The sequence below is a fragment of the Myotis myotis genome, unplaced genomic scaffold (assembly GCF_014108235.1).
Source record: "Myotis myotis isolate mMyoMyo1 unplaced genomic scaffold, mMyoMyo1.p scaffold_m19_p_3, whole genome shotgun sequence".
Classification (NCBI taxonomy): domain Eukaryota; kingdom Metazoa; phylum Chordata; class Mammalia; order Chiroptera; family Vespertilionidae; genus Myotis; species Myotis myotis.
The window spans coordinates 19,317,241-19,342,582 of record NW_023416335.1 but is presented as its reverse complement, the minus strand read 5'-3'; the positions used below and the strand labels follow the sequence as shown (position 1 = coordinate 19,342,582).

Sequence of the window (25,342 nt, the reverse complement as noted above, 5' to 3'; positions counted from 1 at the left end):
CCCGGTCAAGGCACATGCCTGGGTTTAGGGCTGGATCTCCAGTGGGGGACGTGCAGGAGGCAGCTGAGCAATGATTGTCTCTCATCATTGATGTTTCTATCTCTCTCTCCCTCTTCCTTCCTCTCTGAACTCATTTTAAATATATTTTAAAAAAATGAAGGAGATAATTCCTAGAACTGAGATTAAATGGCTTCCTATTAAGATACAGAACAAGAGACATTTTAGATAACTTGTAATTTAAGTTCTTTAAAGTTAAAAGGAAATAGCAACTGAGAATCTAGAATAGGGAGTTATAAATAGGATAACATCTGACATCAAGGAAATTGACACTATGTAGGAAGCAATAGACAATCAAAACTGCTGAATTAGTAATATATCTATCACAGAGGCAGTAAACAGCATGCTGAATACTGCAGAAATCCGAACTAATGACACAGACCCAGGTGCAAAACATAGCACAACAGTTGTTTTAACAGAAAATATTAATGTAAATAATTGGGGAAATAAAAAGATAAAAGGGGAACTGAGGGAAGCAGGTCCCACCCTCAGAGGTGGGGATGCAGGAACAAAGGGTGAGGTTGGGGTTATAACATTTTGAAGCTTAGAGAGATATCAAATGTCCAAGGAGAGGACGGTGAGTACTGATGCCTCAGGACTTAAGGAGTCTCGACCCAGACCTCCGAAGGACTGCTTACCAGACTAGTGCTGGCATCTCTCAGGGGCATCATTAAGCTGGTTCTGGAAGCACATGAAAAAAAAAAAGCTGGAAATAACAATCAACTGCCACTTCTAAGATGAAGAAATTCTGCTCGGATGATGCTGACAGAGACAAAAAAATGAGCAGGAATAAGTATCCTTGCCTTCCTCTTCCTCTGGCCAGTCTCCTCTGGTGCTCCTATTGGTGGATCTGGTCAGGGAATCCCAGCCCAAGCATCACAAATTATGAACCAGTGGTTAGAGAGATGGGAAGCAATGGCTTTGGAACCAAGAAATTCCAGTTTAGAAAATTCCCTCTAGTACAGATCTTATAATTGCTTACCCCATTTGTTTTCCTCACTAGATCTGGTTCTATGAAGGTGGGTTTATGTCTGAAATGTTCTCCCTTAAATCTACAGTGCCTATTGAACATCAGGTAGAGAGCAGGTCCTTAACAAATACATGTTGAATAAGTAAGCTAAGAGAAAAATAGTACAATGTTAATGATGAAGAAAAGATGAAATAAGTATGAAGAGATAATGCTGAGATAGAGAAATGCAATTGAATATAATAGGAATTTTAGAAGACAATAAGCTGAAAGAAATGATAATCAATACAATCATAATAATTATTCCTTGAGCTAAAAAAAGACTTGTGTTTTCAAAAGAGGTCATTGGATACATGGAAAAATCATTTTAAAAAGAAAAAAGATACTAGATATGTCATAGTTGAAATTTTGAATTTTTACATAATAAAGGAAATTTTAAATAATAATTTTACAAGTTTACTTATAGTAAATAAGCAGAAGTAACTAAAACTTTCATGAATAGAAAGAAATAATATTGTTAAAATTTTCATACTACCCAAAGCCATGTATAGATTCAATGCAATCTCTATTAAAATTTCATTTTTTCACAGACATTTTAAAAAATCCTAAAATTCACATAGAAGCCCCAAAAGACCCTGAGGAGCAAAAGCAACCTTGAGAAAAAACAAAGCTGAAAGCTTCACACTTCCTGGTATCAAACTTTACCTCAAAGGCTTAGTAATCAAAGGGTATGGTACTGGCATAGAAACAATATAGACCAATGAAAAAGGATTAAGAGTCCAGAAATTAACCATCAAATATACAATCAAGTAATATTTGACAAGGGGACCAAGTATATTAAATAAGGAAAGGGTTGTCTCTTCAATAAATTATGCTGGAAAAGCTGGATAGTCATATGAAAAACAATGAAATTGGGCCCCTAGCTTACACCATTCATAAAAATTAACTCAAAATGAATTAAAGGCTTAACTGTAAGAACTAAAACCATAAAGCGCATAGAAGAAAACATAGGGGAAAAGCTCTTTAACATTGGTTTTTATACCAAATGCATAAGGAACAAAAGCACAAATAAAGAAGTATGACTATATCAAATTAAAAAGTTTCTGTGCAGCAAGAGAAATGACCAACAAAGTGAAAAGGTAACCTACAAATTGGAAGAAAGTATTTGCAAACCATATGTCTGATAAAAGGTTAATATCCAAAATATATAAGGAACACATTCAACTCAATAGGCAAAATACAAATAATCTGGTGGTGGGGGTTGGGGGGCAGGATGGGAAGAAAAGGGTAAAGGACCTGAATAGACATTTTATCAAAATACAAATGACCAATAGGTACATGGAAAGGTGCTCAACATCAGTAATCTTCAGAGAAATGCAAATCAAATCCACGGTTAGATATCACTTCACTCCTGTTAGAATGTCTATTACCCAAAAGACCAGAGATAAGTGCTGGTGAGGATGTAGAGGACAAAGAACTCTTATGCGCTTTTGGTGGAAATATAAGTTGGTGCAGTCACTTTGAAAAACAACATGAAAGTTTCTTAAAAGTTTAAAATCGAACAACCATATGATCCAGCAACCCCTTTTCTGAGTATGTACCTGAAGGAAATAAAATCGCTACCTTAAAGAGATACCTGCACCTCTATGTTGAGGCATTATTTACAAACATGGAAACAACCTAAGTGTCCACAGATGGATGAAAATGTCACACACACACACACACACACACACACACACACACACACACACACACACACATATTACTTAGTACTATTTGCCACACATAGATGAACCTTAAGGGCATATAGGAGAAATAAGTCAGAGAAAGGCAAATATTGTATGATCTCATGTCTGTGTGGAAGCTGAAAAAGCCGAATTACTAGAAACAAGGAGTAAATTGGTGGCTTCCAGGGGATGGGAGGTAAGGGAAATGGGAGATGTTGGTCCAGTTATAAGATAAATAAGTTTTGGGGACCTAACATATAGCATGGTGACTATACTTAATAATACTGTATTGAATGCTTGAAAGTTACTAAGAGAGTGAATTTAATTTATTTTTTTTTTACTCCTCATCCCAGGATAAGTTTTTATTTATTTTAGAGAGAGGAAAGGGAAGGGAGGGATCAAGGGAGAGAGAAGAGAGGTAGAAAGAGAAAGAGAGAGAGAGACCAATGTGAGAGATACATTGACAGGTTGCCTCCCCTATAAGCCTGACCAGGGATCAAACCTATAACCTGGGTATGTGCCCTGACTAGGAATCGAACCCACAAACTTTTTTGGTGTATGGTGTTTTTGGTGTATGATGTTCCAACCAACAGAGCCACCAGGCCAGGGCCAAGAGAGTAAATTTTAAATGTTCTCACTACAAAAAAAAAAAAATAAATAAGTACGTGATGTAATGGTTATGTGAACTAACCTCATTTTGGTAATCATTTCACAATATAAACATATACCAAATCATCATAGTGCATACTTTAAAGTTATATAATGTTATTTGTCAAATATATCTCAATATGTTTTTTTAAAAAGTAACTGACAATGAAAAAATAATCAGGCTATGACTAGAATTTTTCCCTAGAACTCTGGTGTATACCAGAGTATAATTAATCAAATCTGTTTTTGTTTTTCAGGAGAAAAACATAGGTACTAATTTTTTATTCCCAAACAAGCTATTATTCATGAGCAAACTGACAACAATTTCAGACATGATTGAGCCAAGTGATTTTAATCAGCTCATACCCTTCCTAAAAACATTACCTTTTTAAATAAAATAAATAATGAATAGACATGCAAAACAATGAATTAAGTAATTGGAAGATGGGTTTTTATAAAATCTGGCAGTGGGCAATTAAAACCACTTAATTATAAATTTAAATACCATTTGTAATATAAAAAAAGTTCATGTAATTATGCAAAACCTCTGGAAAGAGAAATGCATAACATATCATAAGCATGCATAATAACTAACCTATAATAAAAAAAGCATAATATGCTAATTAGACTGGATGGCCGAATGACCTTCCAGAAGACCTTCCGGACGAAGCCGGGGCTGCGAGGGCTGAGGCAGCCACTGCAGCTGTGAAGGCCGAGCCCCTTGCAGGAATATTGTGCATCGGGCCTCTAGTGAACAATGAACATTTAAATAGGTCATGTGTCCCAGAAATTCACTAGGCAGGACTGCAAACCATGGAAGAGGGTGGGGGCTGGAGCCAGAGTATCTAATTGAATTCTGTCTATTCAGGTCCTTACTACCACCTTGATAAGTATCTTTATCTCTCTTTGCCTCAGTTTCCTCATCTAAAAAATGATAATAATAATTCCTTTTATAGTTTTTTGTGTGTGTGAAAATGAAATGCCAATACATGTAAAATCCTTTCAAGAGCACTGGAAGCATAACAGGACAAAACCACAGCAGCATTAAAATATGTGTTGGATCTTAGTATGGGGAAGACCTTTCTAAACCTAAAACTGAAGGAAGAAAAGATACTTAAGAAAAGTAATGATTGATAGATAATATTTTATCAAAATTAAAAATCAGTTTCATCTAAAACATTATAAGCAAAATTATAGGAAGAGGCTTAATAACTTTAATATAGAAAGGATATTTGTAAAGGACAGTGAGAAGAATAAATACCCTAAAATAAAATGGCAAAGGGGCACGAAAACAGAATTTACAAAAGAAGAAACACAAATGGCTAAGGAAGATATTTAGAAGGACCGCTATCACTATTTATTAAAGAAACATTATCTTTTTTACATCAACTAGAAAGCCATTAATATGTCCCTCTACTTATCCAAACAGGGTCTGTAGCTTCTAGACTCAAGAGACCACATACTGTATGATTCCATTTATTTTTTTGAATATATTTTTATTGATTTCAGAGAGGAAGGGAGAGGGAGAGATAGAAACATCAATGATGAGAAAGAATCATTGATTGGCTGCCTCCTGCACGCCCCCCCCCCCATTGGGGATCAAGCCCGCAACCCGGGCATGTGCCCTTGACCGGAATCGAACCCAGGACCCTTGAGTCCACAGGCCAATGCTCTACCCACTGAGCCAAACTGACTAGGACTTTATGATTCCATTTAAATAAAATGTCTGTAACAGGTGAATCCATAGAGCCAGAACATGGATTGGTGATTGCTCAGGGCTGTAGGTGGGTGTGGGGTAAGAGGCATTCAAAACAGTTTCCTTTTTTTTGGTGTGATGCAAGTGTCCCAAATTTGACACTGGCAATGGTTGCACAACTCTGAGAATACCCTAAAAATTGTTAAACTGTACACTTGAAATAGGTGAATTTAATACCAGTATTATGGATTATATCTCAATAAATCTACTATTTAAAAATTCATTTATATTATTTAATAACTAGAGGCCCAGTGCATAAATTCATGCACAAATGGGGTCTGGCCGGCTGGGGGAGGGGGCGCAATTGTGGGCTGGGCTGGCCAGGGGAAGGGGTCCCAGGCAGTTGGCAGGGGCAGTTGGTCCCCTGGTCAAACTCCTGGTTGAATTCCCAGTTGAGGGGACAATTTGTATATTAGCCTTTTATTATATAGGATTTAATCTTGAAAGAAATTTTAACACAATGATTAGATAGCTACATAAAAAGTGCAGTATAGTGATTTTGCTCAAATCTTCATTTATGATGCTGAACAATTGCTGACAATCTAAGTATTTAATAATATAGAAATAGTTAATAGATTTTGGTGCTTTCATATAATGGAATACCATATAGACATTACAAATGATATGAACTATTATTACAACAATGACCAAAATGAATGGACGGAAAATAATGCTGAGTGCAAAAAGCTAATCCCTCAAACTTACATACCATATGATTTAATTTTTATATATCACTAGAGGCTCAATGCACAAATTCATGCACCAGTGGAGTCCCTCAACCTGGCCTGCAGGATCGGGCTAAAACCAGCTCTCCGACATCCCCTGAGGGGTCCCAGATTGCAAAAGGGCTCAGGCCAGGCTTAGGGACCCCACCGGTGCATGATCAGGGCTGGGTAAGGATGTGGGAGGTTGGCCAGCCAGGGAGGGACCATAGGAGGGCTCAGTCCCGATCAGCCAGACCCCATTAGCACACTAACCTACTGGTTGGAGCCTCTGCCCCCTAGTGGTCAGTGCACATCATAGCGACTGGTCGACTAGTCGACTGTCTGCCCCCTGATGTTCAGTGCACATCATAGCAAGCGGTTGAGTGGTCTTAGCATATCATTAGCATATTACACTTTGAGTAGTTAAACGGACGACCAGACAACTGGACACTTAGCATATTAGGCTTTTATTATATAGGATTATTTAAATGAAAACAATGTAGATATGAAGAGCAAATGGTTACTGCAAGATTAAAGAAGGGGGAAAGGCTGGAGGGAAGTGGATATGCCCATAAATGGGCAACAGGAAAGATTATTTAAAATGATATAAATGTTCTCTATCTTGACTCTGTCCATGTCAATATCCAAGTTGTTATATTACTACAGTTTTACAATTTATTACCATTTGGGGAACTGGCTAAGGGTACACAGGTTCTTTTTATTACTTCTTGCAACTGAACATGTCTGCAATTATCTCAAAATTAAAAATTTAACTAAAAAAATTTAAAAGTTTGCAAGTAAATGTTTAAATATAAAATAGTTTGTAGTGAATGAGCTCTATCTTTAATATATTTTTAGTAAGTAAGAACTGTCTTCCTTCAAATGCGGCAATTATATCTTTACAGAATGTATGTACTCCCCCCCCCCCCCAAATAGGTACATCTGCATTAAAAACTGGTTTCTGCTGGTAGCCATTCTCTTAATTTACCATTAGTTTTCAGTAAATGTGCCACAGCCTCCTACATTCACTCAGCTGCCAGGCAGTGGGGGTGCATTACTGAACTTGACATAGACCATTCTAGCCCTCCCACAGCATATGTCTCAGCAGGGAGGATAGACATTAAACAAGTGATTATGAGGTATATAGATGAGTGAGGAGATAGAGCGGAATAAAGTTCTCTAAAAATGCATCGCAGTGGGACCTACCTTACTAAATCTAGTGAGCGATTCCAGGAAAAGATTATCAGAGAAAATTATAAGTAAGCAGAGACAGAGCAACTCACAGGCCTACATGATACACACCAGGCCTCATTTATTGTTTCGATCAGACTTTTACTGGCTTATTATTTTTTTAAAAAAAATCTTTATGCTCTCTTGTTCCTTTCTTGCAAGTCTCTGCAAAATGCTTGCCTATCTACCTCTCTTTCCATAAGTTATCACACCACATAAGGGCAGTCTTTTATTAGACTTGGTCTTCTATTCACATATACTGTGAGGGTGGAATATAAATAGGTCTCACTTATGTTCACATGGTCTATGGGAGGGAGAAAAATAATAATTGTCACATTGTTTGGTATAAGGAGACTTAACCGAACTGCACACATACACATCAAGATTGATGATTTAAAGATTTTAAAATAGCAACTGGTGTGGGATTACTATATATGTTATAGGAAAAGCCCTACAGAGAAATCACTCAATATTTCAAAGATCTGCAACTGGATGATTATGGGTATATCAATCATCTTCATTTCTTTCTGTAGTTTCCAAAACTTCTGGGATGAACATGCATTACTTTTATAAGCAGTAAAAATCAATGTCCAAAAAATTTCTCTTTCCTACTAGTTCCTGAGATCCTCTTAACTAGACCAAACTGAGTCAGAAGCAAGGGAGGAAATATATTGTGTTTGGCTTTTATTATACAAGTTTCACTCCTACAATGTCTATTAAAGAAGGAAGCAAGAAACACTGTATTTTTAAATCTTCAGTGAATTCCAAAATATTCTCCTTTAATTTAATTTTCATCATGGGAATCTGCATGAGGACACCCTTTTTCATCTGCTTTGTTGATTGCCTTGCCTCTAGTACTGGTAAGGGTATGTAGTAATCACTTATTAGTAAATACTGACTGAATGAGTGAGACTCCATTTCAATTCATCTGAATATTTATTCTAAACCCATATACAACGAAGTCTCCAAGAGTTCAGATGATTAGGAAAAGCAAACACGTGAATGGATAAATGTACTACAATGATGTGAAAGTAACACACATTCATCCACCCGCCTTCGCACGTGTGAGTGTGTGTGTTCGAATGACACTGACAAACATCAGCCCTGGCCCATTTGGAGTATCACCCTGTCTGCTTCTGCTCTTTCTCCATTTCTCCGGCCTAGTCAGCTCTGCAGCAGAATGCCAACGCGGCCAAAAATAACTGGAAGCAAAAATATCAGAAGGGAAGAGGAGGGAAAGGGGATGGAGTCAGGCACTTGGCTAACTTGTAAATCACATAATCAGCAACAGGATCACTCAGAGTCGGCAGCACCTGCCAGTAAGTCGTGCATTTGGGGCTAGAACATGGGAAGCAGCAGCCTCCCTTTCCTCACCCTATGCCCTATTTGGCCTTTTTCTAATTTTCCTTTCATGCTACCATGTTAGAAAAGTCATTGTAGCACAAGAAAATCAATAAAAATTCAATTGCGAATAATAGTTCTTTGCAGCTCAGCAACACTAGGGAGTTATTGGCTCATTCAATGTTCTGGCCGTTAATGCAATGAAATAAAAATAATTTACTCATTCAAACCAAATCAGCCAGTGAAAAATCATAGTCTTTTTTAAAAAAATAGACATGGTCATAGTCATTGAAGATTGCAAGAGGATGGTACAATGTCCCATTAGTGTCCAACTACAATGGTATTCAAATTAGCTTTGAATCTTCCCCACCCATATTTTTTTCTGAAGAAACAACAAGCCACATTTGTCATACATAAAAGGAATTTGTAACTTAGCCAAATACAGATCAATTGTAATGAAAGGGCTGGTTCAAACGCAGAACAGATGGATGCCAGCAAAATGAAAGTCAAGGTCTGGTGCCCTCATTTGGTTCTGCCTCAGTCTCTAGCCCTAGATGGTTATGGCCTGAGAAGTCAGCTACTCACTTCAGTTCCCAAAGGAAGCATATAAAAGGTTTCCTGTCAGGTCAGTGCTTTCCTAGATAACAGTGTTCTTATATTTGGCACATTATCTACGCCTCTCTTGCCAGCCCGGCTTAAACCCTCTGCCTTGCTTAGATCTATGAATTCTTCAAATTTCTTAACCCAGTGATCCATATTAAGACTCTGCTGCTCTTATCTGTCATTTCATGTATTTTCTGTGGATCTTCTAGTTCTGATCTCGCCAGTCTCCTTGAAAGAAACTCACACTGAAGCACAATTTCATGTGTAGATTCCCATATGTCAGGGTGTAGAGGGGACATCTGTTAATTCCTAAGATTTCTGAATATAGCAGAAGTAACTCCTGCTGAGTAAATCTTGCTTCAATAGGGAAGAAAAGACATCGTTGGTCCTAGTTGAATTGAGTGGGCCTCTTCATGTTCCCCTTGACCTCACCTTGGTACCAGGTAATGAGCAGCATCTAGGAAAGCAAGGAGTTGGGCTGTAGCCAGCACTCCTGTCAGGCAGAGGCTCCTGCAGGCTGTTTTCAAGATCCTGGAATAACCTGGGAGCATTGTTAGACCCTCCATCCCCATCTCCGTGATCTGTAATTTTTCTGCGGTTATCAATCAATCATTTTATAACTAGCGCTGTGTGACATTAGTCCTTCCACAACAAGCAGCACAGTGAGTCAGGCAACAATGATGTTGCAAAGGGAGTATCCAGCAGCAGGGACGCATGGTGATGGGCAGAAACAGCTGCAATTTTACAAAATCCTTGAGCACTAATTTGACCTGCCCTCAGTAGACCTATTCCCTTATTACATTCCACTGTATTTGGTCACTTTTGTTTACAACGACATGCAAAAAATTCATTCGTATCCCCCAAGTTGAAAATGTATTAAAAATCAGGAAGACGACAATCTTAATTGTAGTCCAGGACTAACTGGAAATCAAGAAAGATCACAGACAAGGCTTGAAAAAGAGAGTAAAGATCACAAAACAAGCAGGCCTTAAAGAGACTGTACCATGGCCTGATGAGGGGATGAAGAAATCCAGTGTCATTTCCATTAACTGGGTGGTTTCATAGTTTTTAGCACAGATGTTGCTTCTCTTACTTTTATTCCTCCTGAACAATTGCCTCTCACTCTGTGCTTTCTTAATGGCTTCTGCTTTTACTCATGGCTTCTGATAGTTCAGGGTCACTGCTACCTGCTTCTTCATCTGTCTTTTTTCCTTCTGTTGCCACTATCAATGACAGATTCTCTTTCAGGATCAAGTTATCCTCAGAGGAGCAATAATCTGCAAGCACATAGTCACTTTATCCTTCTTGAGTCTATTCACATGCAGCTAACCTGCCTATGTGTACATTCTTGGACCCATGAACATGATAGTGGGCATCCGTGGGACACAACATGGCCACCTACATCTCAGAAGCCACTCAGCACCAATTCTTCCTGCAGGGACTAAGGGTGAGAACTCCATATATGGAAACCACTCTTGGGGAAGGATTTGTGGTGTTTGCTTTGTCTCCAAGTTCCATAAAAGGCACCTTTTGTGCATTGATTACATTGACTTGGCTGTGTCAATACATCAAGGACAGCTGAAGCTTGACCTAAATAGCAGATCTCAACAACCTTCAACAGGGAACAGTTATTAGGTGAAAAATCCAAAATTCTCTGCTCCCTTTTTCTTAAGGCTTTAAATCAAATTAAAAGAAAGCTAATAACTCACATTTTGGATCTTTACATTGTTTTCTACTGAAAGGTATAGGGGCAGAATATCCATAGCTCCACATTCTATATTTGTGTATTATTGCTCTACTTACTGTGCTAATGGGAATATTGACTCTTGGTTGAATGCAGAAATAGCTACTGAAACAAAGTACTTTTGATGTATATTTTTTTTGTTAAAGTGAAGCCCCAGAAACCATTGTCTAGACCAGGCTGCTCAGTTGTCCAAAAGCATATAGAAAGATTACACTGTTCGTCTTCCTACTTTCTGGATTCCTATCCATGATGTTGGTTAAACCCCACACAACCTACAAAAGCACCAGAGCATACTGCCGCTCAGCATCCTGATGAACACTTGAATGCAAAAATAATTCAATAGTTGATGGGATAGAGAGTTTCAAGAACAACACAGGCATGAAGAGTCATTCCTGACTTTTCTCAGTGCTCTCCTAGCCCTCCACAGGAAATTAGAAGGTTATGAACTAGCAAGGAGTTTAAAAAGAAATGACTTAAAAATAAACTTAAGCTTTAATACTCACCACTTCATTATAATTCAGTATTAGTGCTGCAGAGCAATAGGGCCGGGGAAAAGGAAGGGGAGAAAGAGTCAAAAAGAAAAAAAAACAACCAGCAACAAGAAGCCACATATTTTTGAATTATACTGTTAGTTTTATTGATCCTCCCCACAACCCACCCCTGACCCAGGTCTCCCTGAAGCCAGAAGGTGTGGCCAAGTATCTTAAGCATGTGGATTATGGGATATGCCGCTGAACATCCAGCACGCCTGCCTCCTGCTTGGCTGCATAGAGCAATTGAAGGTAAGCTGCATTTTCTCTGACCTTCAATCAATCTTTCCAAAAGGATCTGAGAAAACAGTTTAGCCAGAAGTTGGTCACTTTTGGGGCAATAAAATCCATAACAAATAATGCAGATAAAACTAAAGCTGACAGGAAAGAATTGCCCATTCAGAGGTCTGGGGGATGCTTTTCAGAAAAAGAGAACAACACAAGACTCTGAAATAGGAACCAGCAGGGGTATTTGAGGAAGAAAAGAAGTCATTGGGGCTGGACATGAAGGGGAGCATTATGGTGCAGGGAAGGTACGAGGGGGCTGGGTAATTCCCAAGGGGCTAATATCAAGAAGTTCGGAAAGATAGTGGGAGAAGTACAGCCAAGAGAACAGTGTGATCTGGTTTGTATTTTAAAAAAAAAAAAATCTTTCAGGCCACTGTGTGGAGAATGGATTTTAAGAGGGCAAGACTAGAAGCAGTAAGATTAACACAGTAGAGAAATAGCAATTGTTTGCACCAGATGGAGAGAAGTGGATACATTCAGAATATGTTTTGGAGATGGAGTTGGCAGGACTTGATGCTGGTGGGATATGACCGAAGGAAACCGAAGAACCTAGATTGTGACACCTAGGTCTTGTCGTGACATTCGGGGACATTGCTGAACCAGGAAAGGCTGGACTAAACACAGCTTCACAGGAGTGTTGATGATATGAAAACCAAGAGAACTCTCTCTGGGAGATATTGCATTTGAGGTGCCTAGTAGATACCCAAGTGGACTTATCTTGGGTAGTCAGTGAGCAAAGAAACTGAGAGATGAGATGTTAGCTCGGGGCTGCAAATAATCAGCAGATAGGCAGTACATAGAGCCATAGAGTGAAACATTTCACCTAGGGAGTCTGTGGATTCAGGAGAGACGTAGAGAACCACAATATTTAGAGGTGGGAAGCAAGGGAAGAATCTGCACAGGAAATTAAATGTTGGTCATTAGCAAGGGGGAATACAGAAGACAGCAAAGTTACAAAACATTACCAGGACCCACTTCCAGCAATTGTGTTCCTAAGGTCAGAAAGATGGACAGCTTTTCTTAAATATTAAGAGCCCCACACATGATTTTCACATTCAGCAGGTTTTAGTCTATAATAGAGTGCAAAGCTAGTTACTTGAACCAAGAACTCAAACCCAGCTCTTCTTGATGCCATTGTCATAACCTGGTTATTATTTAACAGAAAAGGAGGAGAGGGAAGGCTAAATAATATAGGCATGCCATGTGTACACTCTGCCAAAAAGATTCATTTAATACTCTCCAAGTCTGTTCCCTGCTGATCGATGAGGGAAGGGACTGGACAAAGGCAATTTAGACATATGCCCAGTAAGGTCTGAGCTTTCCCATCAATCACACATGGAAGCGAGTCAGCGGGCAGAATAGGGTGACCACTGCCAGTGAGAAAACCTGAATATTTAAACTTCTAAACAAAGAAATGCACTCTCTTGGTTTTTACTGACTGGTGTGCTGGGTTACTGTGATTCCTGTTGCAGGGGGATGCACTCCCCAGCACCGACGTGGCTCACGGCCATGTGGGACTCCCACAATGGACCAATGGGCTTTAATTAGCTTGGATGCTGAACTACACCCAGTTGCAACATGGAAGGGAAGCGCCTTGCTTTTGGCTCTCCTGGGACCCCAGTTATACCTTTTTCTGGCTTAAGAAATAGGGCGCTTTGCAACCCAAGGAATGTAACTTCATGCAAATAAAGTCTTTTTCCATATTTTATTCTCCCGTGGGGACTTCTGAAAATTCTTATTTCAGTGGTACCCCAAGAACCTTAACCTCACTCCCATGAGTGAGGGAGGAATTTGATTGTCGGATAACATTCTGAAATTTACTTCTGCACTCTTTCTACTGCTCCTATGAGCCCATCTAATCTACATGCTTTTAATAAATCACCATCTCTTCCTCAAACTCCAGCTACCATTCAAGCTTTCCTGCCTTCAGTCAAATTTTTGGAAATAGCTGTCCATACCATCTCTGCTTTCTCATGTCCCAGTGATCCCTATAGATCCTCTATAATCTCACTATGCTGCTTTGCCCAGGTCCATGGAGACTTTCATGTTTCCAAATCTCATTGATCCTTCTCACTGCTTACCTTAAGCTTATGGCGACAATAACACTACTGACCATTTATTCCATTACAAAAACCTCTGGCCCCCCTCGGCTCTCCCAGCACCCCTTCAACTTTTTCCCCCTCAGTCTTTTGCATGGCTTCCCCTCTTTTTGCCCCCCTCCCCCCACCGCCCCGCTGCTTTAACCATTCAAAGAATTTCATGGGCCTGCTGCCCCTTCTCTCCTCAGCAGTTTGGGAGAATGTATATTACGGGAAAACACCGTAAGCAATTCTGATAAAACCCTACATCTCCAACCTTCCTGATGAAGACCTACTATCCTAATGACTACCTACTTGGCAATGACTCTTGGTTCTGAGTTTGATGCTAATGCCTGGGCTTCAGGCTGAAACATGCGACAGCATGATGAAACAGTTCACAGTTCATTCCATGGGTAGTTCACACATACCATGATCAAAACCTGAACTCGGTATCTTGTTCTTCCACCTAGTTTCCTCTACTCTGTTCGTAATGTCATTAATGAATCATCATCAATTCAGTCACTTAAGCCAAAAACAAACCTGGAGGAATTTCTAAATGCTTCCCTTCCCTTCCCTCAGCTCCACAGCCAAGCAGCCACAGACATTTGATAATTTTACCTTCCTGGGACCTCAAATTTGCCACCTCCTCTTCAACCTACAACCGTCCCTGCAAAAGTTCAAGTTCCATCAGTGGCCTCATAGATGGGCACAAAGCTTCTTTGCCTTGGGTCTTGTTCCTCTGAAATCTCTCTGGCTGCGGTAAATGGAAGGGTGGGAGGCTTTGAAAACATATCACATCACTGCCATCACTGCCCTGCTTATGACACTTCAGTGGCCCCAGACCACGTAAACTCTTACAGAATGCAAACACCCTCCATAATCTGGCCCATCTACTTGCCCTGGTAGCCCCCGCTCCTTGCTTTCTCACATAGATCCATGTAGTTCCCATACTGTCCCATCTTTCTGTGCTTTTACTCAAGCTCTCTCCTTAACCTACACATTCTTTAAACTGGTAGCCCCCTTCTTCCTTAGGAATTAGCTCAGAAAGTGCATCTTAGACCTCAAGGATGAGTAAACTGTCCCTTTTGTGGGCTCCTCAAACACACTGTGCTTTCCATTAACCATGCTCAATTGAAAAGACTTGTTCATAAGTCTATCCCTTCACTAGGCTATAAACTCTTCGATGGGAGGGATGGAATTTTATTGTTATGCTATCCAGGACATGGTGGGTAATTATTCACGGACGGCTGACACTTCTACCTCTAAGTACTCCCGCACCACTTAACATATCTCCAGAATGCACCCTCTTGACTTTACTTACTCTGCTGGTCAGATATTAAACTGATTTAGAAATAATATCACCAGGCTCAGGAAGTCCTCAAAGTTTAAGAAAGATAAGTTTTGTTTTTGTTTTTCTGGCTTAACATCTGCTTGCATTATCTGTGAGAATGTTTCTTTAGTGGAGAAAATGAGAGCTGAATCGAAGTAAAATCTATACCTTCTCCCATGATAAGCTTTCACTGAGATTTTTTATAGAAGTGGCCATTTTCCAGGAAGTTTAAAGTTTATTTTACCACAAAAATGGCAGGCTGAATTTAGTTGCAATTTCCTTAAAAGGTTGTGGCCATATTTCTGCAAATTCTTCTTGGTAAAATAATGGTTGGCAATAAATAACATGAAGGAAAATTATTTGGGGAAATTCTTTTCATCATCCACAGAAGAATATATCATAAAGCGATGTGATTCTACCTAGTAGTTCTCATCTTTAAGGTTGATGTACTCAATTGTGTACATGGTAAGCACAGGTAGCACAGTTTATATCAATTCCAAACAGATCATTCTACTCCGTTCACAGAAACACCATTGTTTATAGTTCAGTGTTTCTCACACTTTCTACTGAAGTGCCCATATTGGCAGAGCGAAATAAATTCACATCCTCAAAGACATTTATAGGTAGAGCCTAAAACGGTGTGGCATGCACAAAATAAATGGCTTTGAAGTTCCAAGCTGCATCTTCCCAATTCAAGAAAAGTTTGCATCCCACCCCACTCTGCACTCCTGTTTATATTTTACAGACCTAAAGGGGATGATAATTGATGCTTCAGAAAAATGTACTATGTCTATCTTGTGGCTTCTTATTTCCCAGAATACCCAGCAGTGTTCTACACGAAGCTAGCATTTTGAGAGATGTGTGTAGTTAAAAATGGCCTATTATGTAAAATGCTTTTCAATTGAGGTCATTTCAGTGTTTTCCTATGGTTAAATATACAGTAGACATTTTTGGAAAGGATCAGTTCACCACATCAGGAGGCATGTGCTATGAATCTGCCCCAGTGCTGATTATATCAACTCCAATCACTTGATTAAAGTGGTATACGGCAGGATTTTCTACTGCAACATTACTAACACCCCCTTTGTAATTTACTGTATATTGTGGATTATGTAAACATCCTGTTACTCCTGAAACTTTCATCCACTATGTTTAGCACCCATAATGCTTGTCTGAATCAATTTATATTATGATAGAGGCTAAATCATAATTTTCTTTTTCCTTCATTCCTTCGACATTTATTCATTTTTTCTACTGTAAGCAAGAGCTCTCCCTTTCCCTCATTTATTTATTTACATATTCACCCATTCATTAATTTTAAAAAACACACATATGAGTATAGAGTCATAGATTCTTTATCTCACCCCCCCCAACCCTGATTTACTTTATTAAGCAATTCATGAATTGGGTAGCGTCCCCTCTACCAGCTGTAAGGGCACTCCTCGATTCATGGATTCTTATTTAATGAGTTATAATATCTCACTATCACTTATTTTGATGGTCAAATTGTCCCAATTTGGTCAGCGGGAGCCCTTCTAGGTGGCTGCTTTTTCCTTTTTACATGTTCAAACTGAGGGACATTATGAAAAATAACTGACAATTACACTTTAGAATCTCGGTGCAATGAAGGACAAAGGAAGGCAGGGATTGTTTGGATTAAAGGAGGCTACAGAAACTCTCCACTGGATGCAAGCCATGCTCTAGGATTTTTGTTACTGTTATAAAGGACATTACTGAACAATCAATGAAATGTGAATAAGGTCTTTAGATTGCATAATAGTATTCTATTAATGTTAATTTCTTAATAGTTATGCTACAGTTATGTAAAAATACCTTTGTTTTCTTAAATACATTCACAATGAAGTATTTAGGGAAAAAGAGTATCACAGCTGCAACATAATCTTTAACAAGTCAAAATTTAGACCACAATTGTCTACATTCAAACACATATGTAGATAAGCAGAGAAAGAGAAAAAATGCCTAAGCAAATGTGGTAAAATGTTAACATTTGAAGAATATCAGTAAAGGGTTTCAGGGAATCCGTTGCGTTATAACTTTTCTGAAAATCTGAAATTATGTCAAAATAAAAATATAGTTTAAAACTACATTAGTCCATACCTAACCTACTCATCTAATTCAGTAATTCCTTCTAAGGTATCAACAACCAGACATACATCCCTATCTTGCCAACAGTTCCCAGGAGACTGTGGCCACAGGAGAATGTTCCATCACGCGGTATTTCTAGTTGCCAGCTTGACCCCAAATATGCCATCTTAAAACGTAGCTCCGGGGATGCTGCCTCCGATTTAGGAGCAAAATGGAATAATCCTGTCTCCAAGTCTATGTGGAGTCAGTTTGAATGTGTCCCTCATCTTTCATGATATAAGTGAAACAATTTACTGAACTATCACCATGGCTGCCACACGCAGCCGGTTCTATGGACCAGTGTGGTTGCACAGGCCCCATTCTTGATTTAATGCTCTAATGTTGATGCCTTGAAACTCTTAATAATTTTTAAACAAGAGGCCCCACATTTTAATTTTGCACTTGGTATATAAATCACCTACCCAGGTCTACTACCACATGCCTATTTGGCACCTGTGTGTAAACTGGATTCCTGTGATCACAAGGTGTTGCTAGGAAACAGCACCTATATGCCAAGAAAAACTAGCTCCCTCCTTCGATGCTTACAACCACATTCATGGGTGCACATCCATCCCCTTCCTTGGCTACGTGCTCTTACACAGTGCACAGCTTCATCAGCAGGCCTGGATTCTCATACACTTCAGTAATGTTCATACAGATCAATTTCTGCCTGAAAGCTAGGATGGACTTTGGGTGGAGTAGAATAATATTTTCTCTTAACTTTGGCCGCATTCTTCCATGGGGAGGGAGGAAGTTTCAAGCTTTTGTGCAATTTCTACCAAGTGCCCAGAATTGGTCTTAACATATTTTCCATGATGTGGCTGGATTCCATGTTGTGAAAAGCAGGAAGGGGATAGTACATGTAGAGCAGGCAACCTCAAGCTGTTTCAGAGCCCTATGCTGCACATCACAGATCTATATGGTTGTAATGAGTCATCTGCTCCCAATTCCCTTTTCTTTATTGCAATGAAAATTATTAGGAGTGCAGAAGCCAGGGAGGAATACGATGATCCTTATCATAACATCCTTATGAGCTAGGGATTTGCTAAGAAGTCAGATGCCATGTCAGCCCCATGGCATAATCATGACACATAGCTAACAAACGCCCTTTCATGGAACCGCAGCTGGTGTTGACAGGCCTGCTTTTCAAACCAAACATTTATAATACAGAGGTTATACATAAGGCTCTGTCTTAGACTCAGAGGTCAAGACAATGAGGGTAATGCAGTTGAATCTTAAAGTAGGCTATAATCTAATAAAAAGAACCCAAAAATAACTTCAAAATAACTCTGATTCTGGGAAAATTATAAGTACCATGGGAGAAGTACTGGTAAGTAAATGCTATGAGAATTCAGAGGTGGATATTGATAATTCATCAAACTTGAAGCTGGAGATGCTAGAAGGTTATCTTCTCCAGTGGCTCAGCTGATATGTCAGGCTGCTGAGATCACTTCCTTTAAGGGATTTGCTAAACTTGATTTAGTAAAGGACACAGCCCACAAGAAGGGCCTTGGATGTAGGAATTCGTTGGGAAGACATTCCTATGTTCCAGGGAGGAGAAGGATTATGAGCATGTCAAGAAGGGGGAAAGGAAAGCAAGTCACATGTCCCAGAGTTGGAGCTGTACTAACTCAATTGGCATTCAGCACACCTATATGAGTGTAATAGGAGATGAGGCTGGAAATGGAGGTCAAGGTTGAATACCAGACAGATGTGGCTATATTCAGGTATTTTTATAGTTAATTTTATAATTAGAAAAAGGCATTTACAGTTTTAGCAGCTGAAATTATATATCAAAGTCATTAAGCAGAGATCCATATTTGAGATTTAATTGGCTATCTCTCTTATATCATTTTCAAAAAGATAAGCCCTCCCCCCCCAAAAAAAAAAAATCCACGAATGAAAATGTCATTTTTACTGTGTGCCTATAAAATTAGCTAGGGAGTTTGACAGCTTTGAAATTAGAGTCTCTTTTAAGTTCTTCACTTATTTTTGGCATAATTGCATAGATATTTTAGGAGTGTTTCAAATAAACAGCATTTTTAAATTATATTCTAGATGTATCATATATGTATATTTTTAAAAATCAACAAAATAGTGGTTTCCTGCTGTGTTTGATTCCAAGTAGTCAACAAGCTATGTGACTGTACAGGCAAATGTTTCCTTCATTCCCCCAAATCCCAACTCCCACATTGAAAAAAAAAAAAAAAAAAAAAAAAGGCCCCAGTGTCAAGAAGGAATTGATGGACCAGGGGTTAATGGTACAGGCAAAACATTTTGTGAGCAGATGAAGGAGAGGGAGAAAAACAGGAAAGAAAAGCAATGGCTAAGCAGCCAAATGTTCACCCATGAAAAGAAAGAACGGTGCCTAATTGAATATTCCCAGTTTTGACAGCCATCCAGCAGCAGTAACAGATGCCGCAGCAGCCCAGCTCCCTCCAGCTGGATTGAAACAGACAAACCGGAGAAGGCCTGCGGGAGCTGCTCCCCGGGGATGGACTTCTGCCAACCTGGTGGGGTAAGATGTGGGCTGGCTTTATTTATTTTCACCTTTAGAAAAATCACCTTTGAAATGGGGCCTCAGCTCTCTCCAGCCCCAGGCAGTTGGATGGGCAGCCAACATCTCTGACACCATGTGGAATCACTAAGAGACATACAAGTTTAAGATGACAAGAACATGGGCTACACACTGTTTTATAGCCACTAAGGCAACAAGCAATGTGTTGTGATTTTATATGTAGAGGCCCAGTGCATGAAATTCATGCACTCAGGGGGTCCCTCAGCCCAGCCTGTGCCCTCTCACAGTCTGGGAGCCCTCGGGGGATGTCAGACATCCTTAGCGCTGCTGCGGAGGCGGGAGAGGCTCCCACCACCACCGCTGTGCTCGCCAGCCATGAGCCCAGCTTCTGGCTTAGCAGCGCTTCCCCTGTGGGAGTGCACTGACCACCAGGGGCAGCTCTTGTATTGAGTGTCTGCCCCCTGGTAGTCAGTGCACATCATAGCGACCAGTTGTTCTGCCATTTGGTCGATTTGCATATTAGCCTTTTATTACATAGGATAAAATATAATATATATATATATGAATATATATGACTACATATAAATGAATATCTCTCTTATATAGTTTTCATATACATTTCATTACATATAATTTTATATACATTTCATTACATATGCTATATAAATATATAATACATAAACATATAAATACATAAAAATATAAGTATACATAATAAAAGTATATATATAAGTATACATACATATAAATATACATGCAAAAACTTGACTGTAAGAGGAATACAACTAACTCAGAAACAGATCAGGAAAGCAATTGCTGCTTTCCTTAAGGAGATACTCAAATGCCCATGAACTTTTCATTGTATTTGGTTCTCAAACTTCCATTGCACAGAAAAAAAGAGCATGGCCCAGGAGCAAGAGCACTCAGGGAGGGGGAAAGGGATGTAAGGTCTGGTTTCTTGTCCTCCATCTGCTGGTGGCCCTTGGTCAAGTCACCTAACCTCCCTGACATCACTTCCTCAGCCATTAAGTGATAGAGTTGGATGAATGGGTTAAATCAACATTTCCCAAATAGTGCTTTCTCAAGGTTTTTGAGGGTCTTGCTACTCAAAGAATGGCCAACAGACCAACTGGCAGGGTCAGCATCATCCAGGAACTCTCAGAAATAAAAGAATCTGTGACTTTGGACTGGACTTACTGCATCATTTTAATTGAGTCATCTGTACTTTAACAGGATCGCAGTTTATCTACGTGCACATTAAACACTTTTAAACACTGTTCCTGCATCCAAAGCAGCCTGCTCATAGAATCACGTGGATAACTTCATACAAACACAGCTTCCCTGGAACTCCCTCCAGAGTCTGACCTGTCTGGCTTCTGGTAGAAGCCAGAAATCTGCATATCTCACTAATTCGCCAGGTAGGTCCTTGTCAATGAAAGTGTAAGTTATATAAATAAATTAAATAATTATCTTTATATTGTTTCCCTTTAAAATAGAAGGATCTCAAAGGGAAATGATGCCACTGAGCTTCCTGGTGTTTTTGCAGAGATTAGCTAACCATTTCATGTCCAGACACTCTAGTCAACACATGCCTCAGCTGAATGTCCCAGACGCCATGCAGGTAGTGCTCACTGTGGTTTTGAAATTGTTAAATTCTTAATGGATCACTGGTTAAATGTTGGAAATGACAGTAGCTCTGTTGTTGAACTACAATAACTTAATGAATAATATAAAAATGACACAAATTTTGCAAAGTCCCCTCAAGACAACTGTCATCAGATTCATAAACTACATTAATCTATCAAAATCCTTATTTAGCACATTACAATGTCTTTAGTACTTTAAAAACCAATCTTAAAAAAACACAGTGACAATTATGTCCAATTTGGTTTTTCATTTATTGGAAATAAAAACTCTTCTCAGTGCAATGCGCTGTTTGCTGGGAAGTGCTTGCAAATAACAGCCAGAAATCTCTTATTTCAACAAAACATGAAAGTTATAAAAAATGTGTTTTTCTTTTTTTGTGTGTGTATGTGTTTTCTCCTACAAGTAAATCAAAAGAATTCCAAGCCGGGTTCTAAAGGCAATTTTTTCCCCTCTACTTCTGATGTCATTAAACACAGTTAAATTCCAATTTGCATTTTAATGTACACTGGTCCCCAAGTCAGAAGCAATATTTAATGACAAATCAAGTCCTGACTTGCATAATTTTAAATAAATTCAAGAATCTGCCACTAGTGACATGTGAAGAAATTAAAAATATGTTGTAAATAGTATTAGAGATTATATTAATTACATAATATAGGCTTTATTGATATTGCATTTATAACTTGAAACTCCTATCTTTACCATGTTCATATAAACATATCATAAACAAGAATGACAAAATGAGTTTTGTTTAATCCCTGAAGAGATTTATGAGATTATTAACCCAATGGTATCAGGTGACTCTAAAAAATGTCAGAGGTGAGAAAAAAGTGTTTTCCATTTCTAACACTCTTTGATCCTATCATACTTGGGAGAGCTAGATAGCTACTACTGACCTAGAATGGGTTTTTGGAATCCATATAGCCATAATCTGCAGGGGAAAAATTGATTAAGGCACTAAAATTTTAATTCTGTTTTATTAGTTTCAGTAAGTATTTATGCACCTACTGGTGATTGATGCTGGTGCTAGGGAGGATGAAATACATCACAAAATAATAGCTAGTGATTGATAAGGGCTGACTCTGTGCCAGGTAGAGTTTTAAAACACTTACAGTTATCAATACTGTCTAACTCTTCCAATAAATCTACCAATAGGCACACTTTTGCCATTGAAGACATTAAGACACAGAGAGATAAATAAATCATCCATCATCACAAAACTCAAGTCGTGGAACTAGAACTGGAAACTGACAGGACTCGAGTGTCTGGGTTCTTCACTACCCGGATAATGTGTGACACTGGAAACTGCAGGGGCAAGGGCACATGTCAGCCAGGAGAGGGGGTGCACAGAACAGCAAAGGGCACACACTTGAAGGTTATGGGAAATTAGTAAATGTGGGTCCGAGCCATCCGCTGCCAAACTTTGTAAGCCAGAGGAAAACTTTCGAGGTTTCTAGCAGGCACGTGCCAATCAGGAATTCAGTGAGCAAGTATGGAGGTGAGAGAGACTAAGTACATAGATTAGGGAAATGCTACTGTTAGTAACGCATAGAATGTGTCACGTGGGCCCCAGAGAAGTAGAGGAAGACAAAAAGGGGGGAAAGTGACGTTGAGAAGAAGGGGTTTGAAGGAACCCATGTTGAAATCCCCTTTGCTGTATCGCCTCTCCCGTCTTCACACAGAGCCCAGAGGGTAATCTGCTTCCCCCTGACGAAGGTCAAATCCCCCGGCTAGCCTGGATGAGGCCATGCAGGGGATTCTGAGCTAGATGTGTTCAGGGAGAGTAAAATCAAACATAGTCCCTTCCTCAGCCGACCTGTGACTTTAAAGTCATGAAGTATTTGTTGGCTAATGTTAACTAAATAAGTATAGGAAAAAGGTTACCTATGGCTCTTACGTCAAGAGTGCGGTTAACAAGGTGACCTCTTCTCCTTCGCTTCACAGGGCCCAGTTGACGCTCAGGAGAGGGACCCCCAAATTGCCAGTTCAGTGAAGAGGAAATGCACATTTTGAGAGGAAGATTTCATTTCCAAAGAAGCATGCATGTCTCTGAAAACAGCAATTCACTCCTATTCTTAATCCCTAAACCATTGACAACCGCTATGAAGAATTCCTTGAGTCCTCAAATAAATCCCCCCCGTCCGATATTCTTCACGACACTCTCAAAGGCAGCATTGGAATAAAACAACAAGAAACGTCTCTGCTCTCTGCCTCTCAATTTCTTTCTTGAGGGGCTTTTACACTCCTGAGCACACAAAGGAGGTTTTATGGGGACACATGGGGGTGGGTGAGATAAAGACACTCTAAAGGAGGAGAAAGGAAGTTTGTGTATTTCTCAGTAGGTCTGAGATAAAGAAAACACTGATGCTGAAACATGATGATGAAATCTTGGACTCTCGTGAAAAGCAATTTTCATTCTTTCTTTTTTTGTGTGTTTTTTTTTGTTTTGTTTTTTTTTGTTCCAAGTGTCTATTTTTTTAAGCCCTACTTGGGGCAAAGAAATGCAGTTTTAAAACCCATTTTCATGTTTTAAGATTCAGGGGAAAGAGGTTTAACAGCAGGCTATAAAAATCCTTTACTCTTTAATGTCTTATTTTTGCAGATTTGCTGGGAAGTACGGTAAACAGTCATTGCTCAACTCTTCCCAGCAATGCCCCTTGAATGTCGCCATTGATGGTGAACAGCAGAATCCATTTGCATGGGTTTCTTTCTCCCAAGGCCTGTTCTTTCCTGGCATTGTTGAGACACCTGCACTCTGACAATCTCGGCAGCATCCTTAGCCAAAATGTTTTGCTGGTTATACTCCACAGGAGATTATCAAACACTTAATGGACAACTTTAGAGGAGTAATTTAGTAGAGGTAGAGACAATTCTGACAGTGTTCTACTGTCTGCTAATGCATATTCTGCAGAAGCGCCTGGCATGTCCAACCCCTCTTCAACCCTTTAAGTCTTGTCTGTGTTCCCCCAGGACAAGGAAGTCACCCAGTACTCACAAGCTATGCGCACAGAGGCCTTCCTGCTCTTGGAGGTCCCCAGGTGGCTCCAGGCCACACACTGGCACCAATAGTCTTCTGGCCCGTGGAAGTCCTCCACCTGCTGCCTGGTGACGTTGATAAACACCTCCCGGACCTTCAAGCCTGATGGGGAGACAGAGCAAATCCACTGAGGCTGCTGTATTTCTCAAATAGAACGTTAGGGCTAGCCAAACCTTCCCTTGTTAATTAAACCATCCTGTTTTTAATCAAGGAGCGGTTTTAATTACTCTGACAATAATGTATTACTGCTAATTAAATCCCAACAGTTGAGTAGGCTGGAAAGAAGGAGTGTAAAATATCACCGACCAATGAGGCTCTAATACAATATAATAGTTTTCATAGTGCCTGGACGTAGTGTTTTGTTTGTTTGTTTGTTTGGTTTGGTTTTTTCCCTTCCTTGGTTTAAAATCAAGTATGAGAAATGTAGTACCAAATTAGGTGCTGGGATTCTAGAAGCTAAAGAGGCCTCAACATGCCAACCCCAGTGACAGAGTTCCAGGTGGTTCTAAATGCCCCACCCCTGAGTATGGCGGTAGGGATAGGGTCCCTCTAGCAGTGTGGCTTAGAGGAGAAAGGAGACAGCAAACATGCACGGGATGGGTCCAAGGAGGGGCCAGCAGTGTGAGGCAGACCAGTGGAACTACGCTAGTCTGCAGGCCCTGAGAGGAGGACTGAGGAAGGCCTTTGGACCCATGGCGCCAGTAGATGAAAAAAAGAGAGGGTTTTGTAGAAAGAGGGGCTAAGGGTATATTTGTAAAATGAGATAAAAGGAAGACCTTGACCTTTTAATATTGTTGCTGCTGTTATTATCATCACTATTATCATTATAATCATTACAAATACTTTCCATTCTCTTTATAATAGTTAGAAAGTCTGCTAGGTGCTTCCTACTGGGAGTAGGAGTTTCTTCCAAACCTCTGACCTAGGACTACCAGCCTTTCTTTCTTGGGAAGGACAGTCACCTTGAATAGAATGCCAGGAATGAAAGGGCA

The 25,342-nt window shown here is 39.6% G+C and overlaps 1 protein-coding gene across 6 annotated transcripts in view; it reads right to left on the bottom strand.

Moving 5' to 3' along the window:
* The window catches only part of UNC5D (unc-5 netrin receptor D), a 515,658-nt gene that overhangs the window by 190,132 nt on the left and 300,184 nt on the right, over positions 1-25,342 (bottom strand). For all 6 annotated transcript variants that reach the window (XM_036301089.1, XM_036301091.1, XM_036301090.1 and 3 more), the window contains exon 3: positions 24,309-24,452. In XM_036301089.1, coding sequence (XP_036156982.1) covers positions 24,309-24,452 — 144 coding nt within the window. The remainder of the gene's footprint in view (positions 1-24,308; positions 24,453-25,342) is intronic.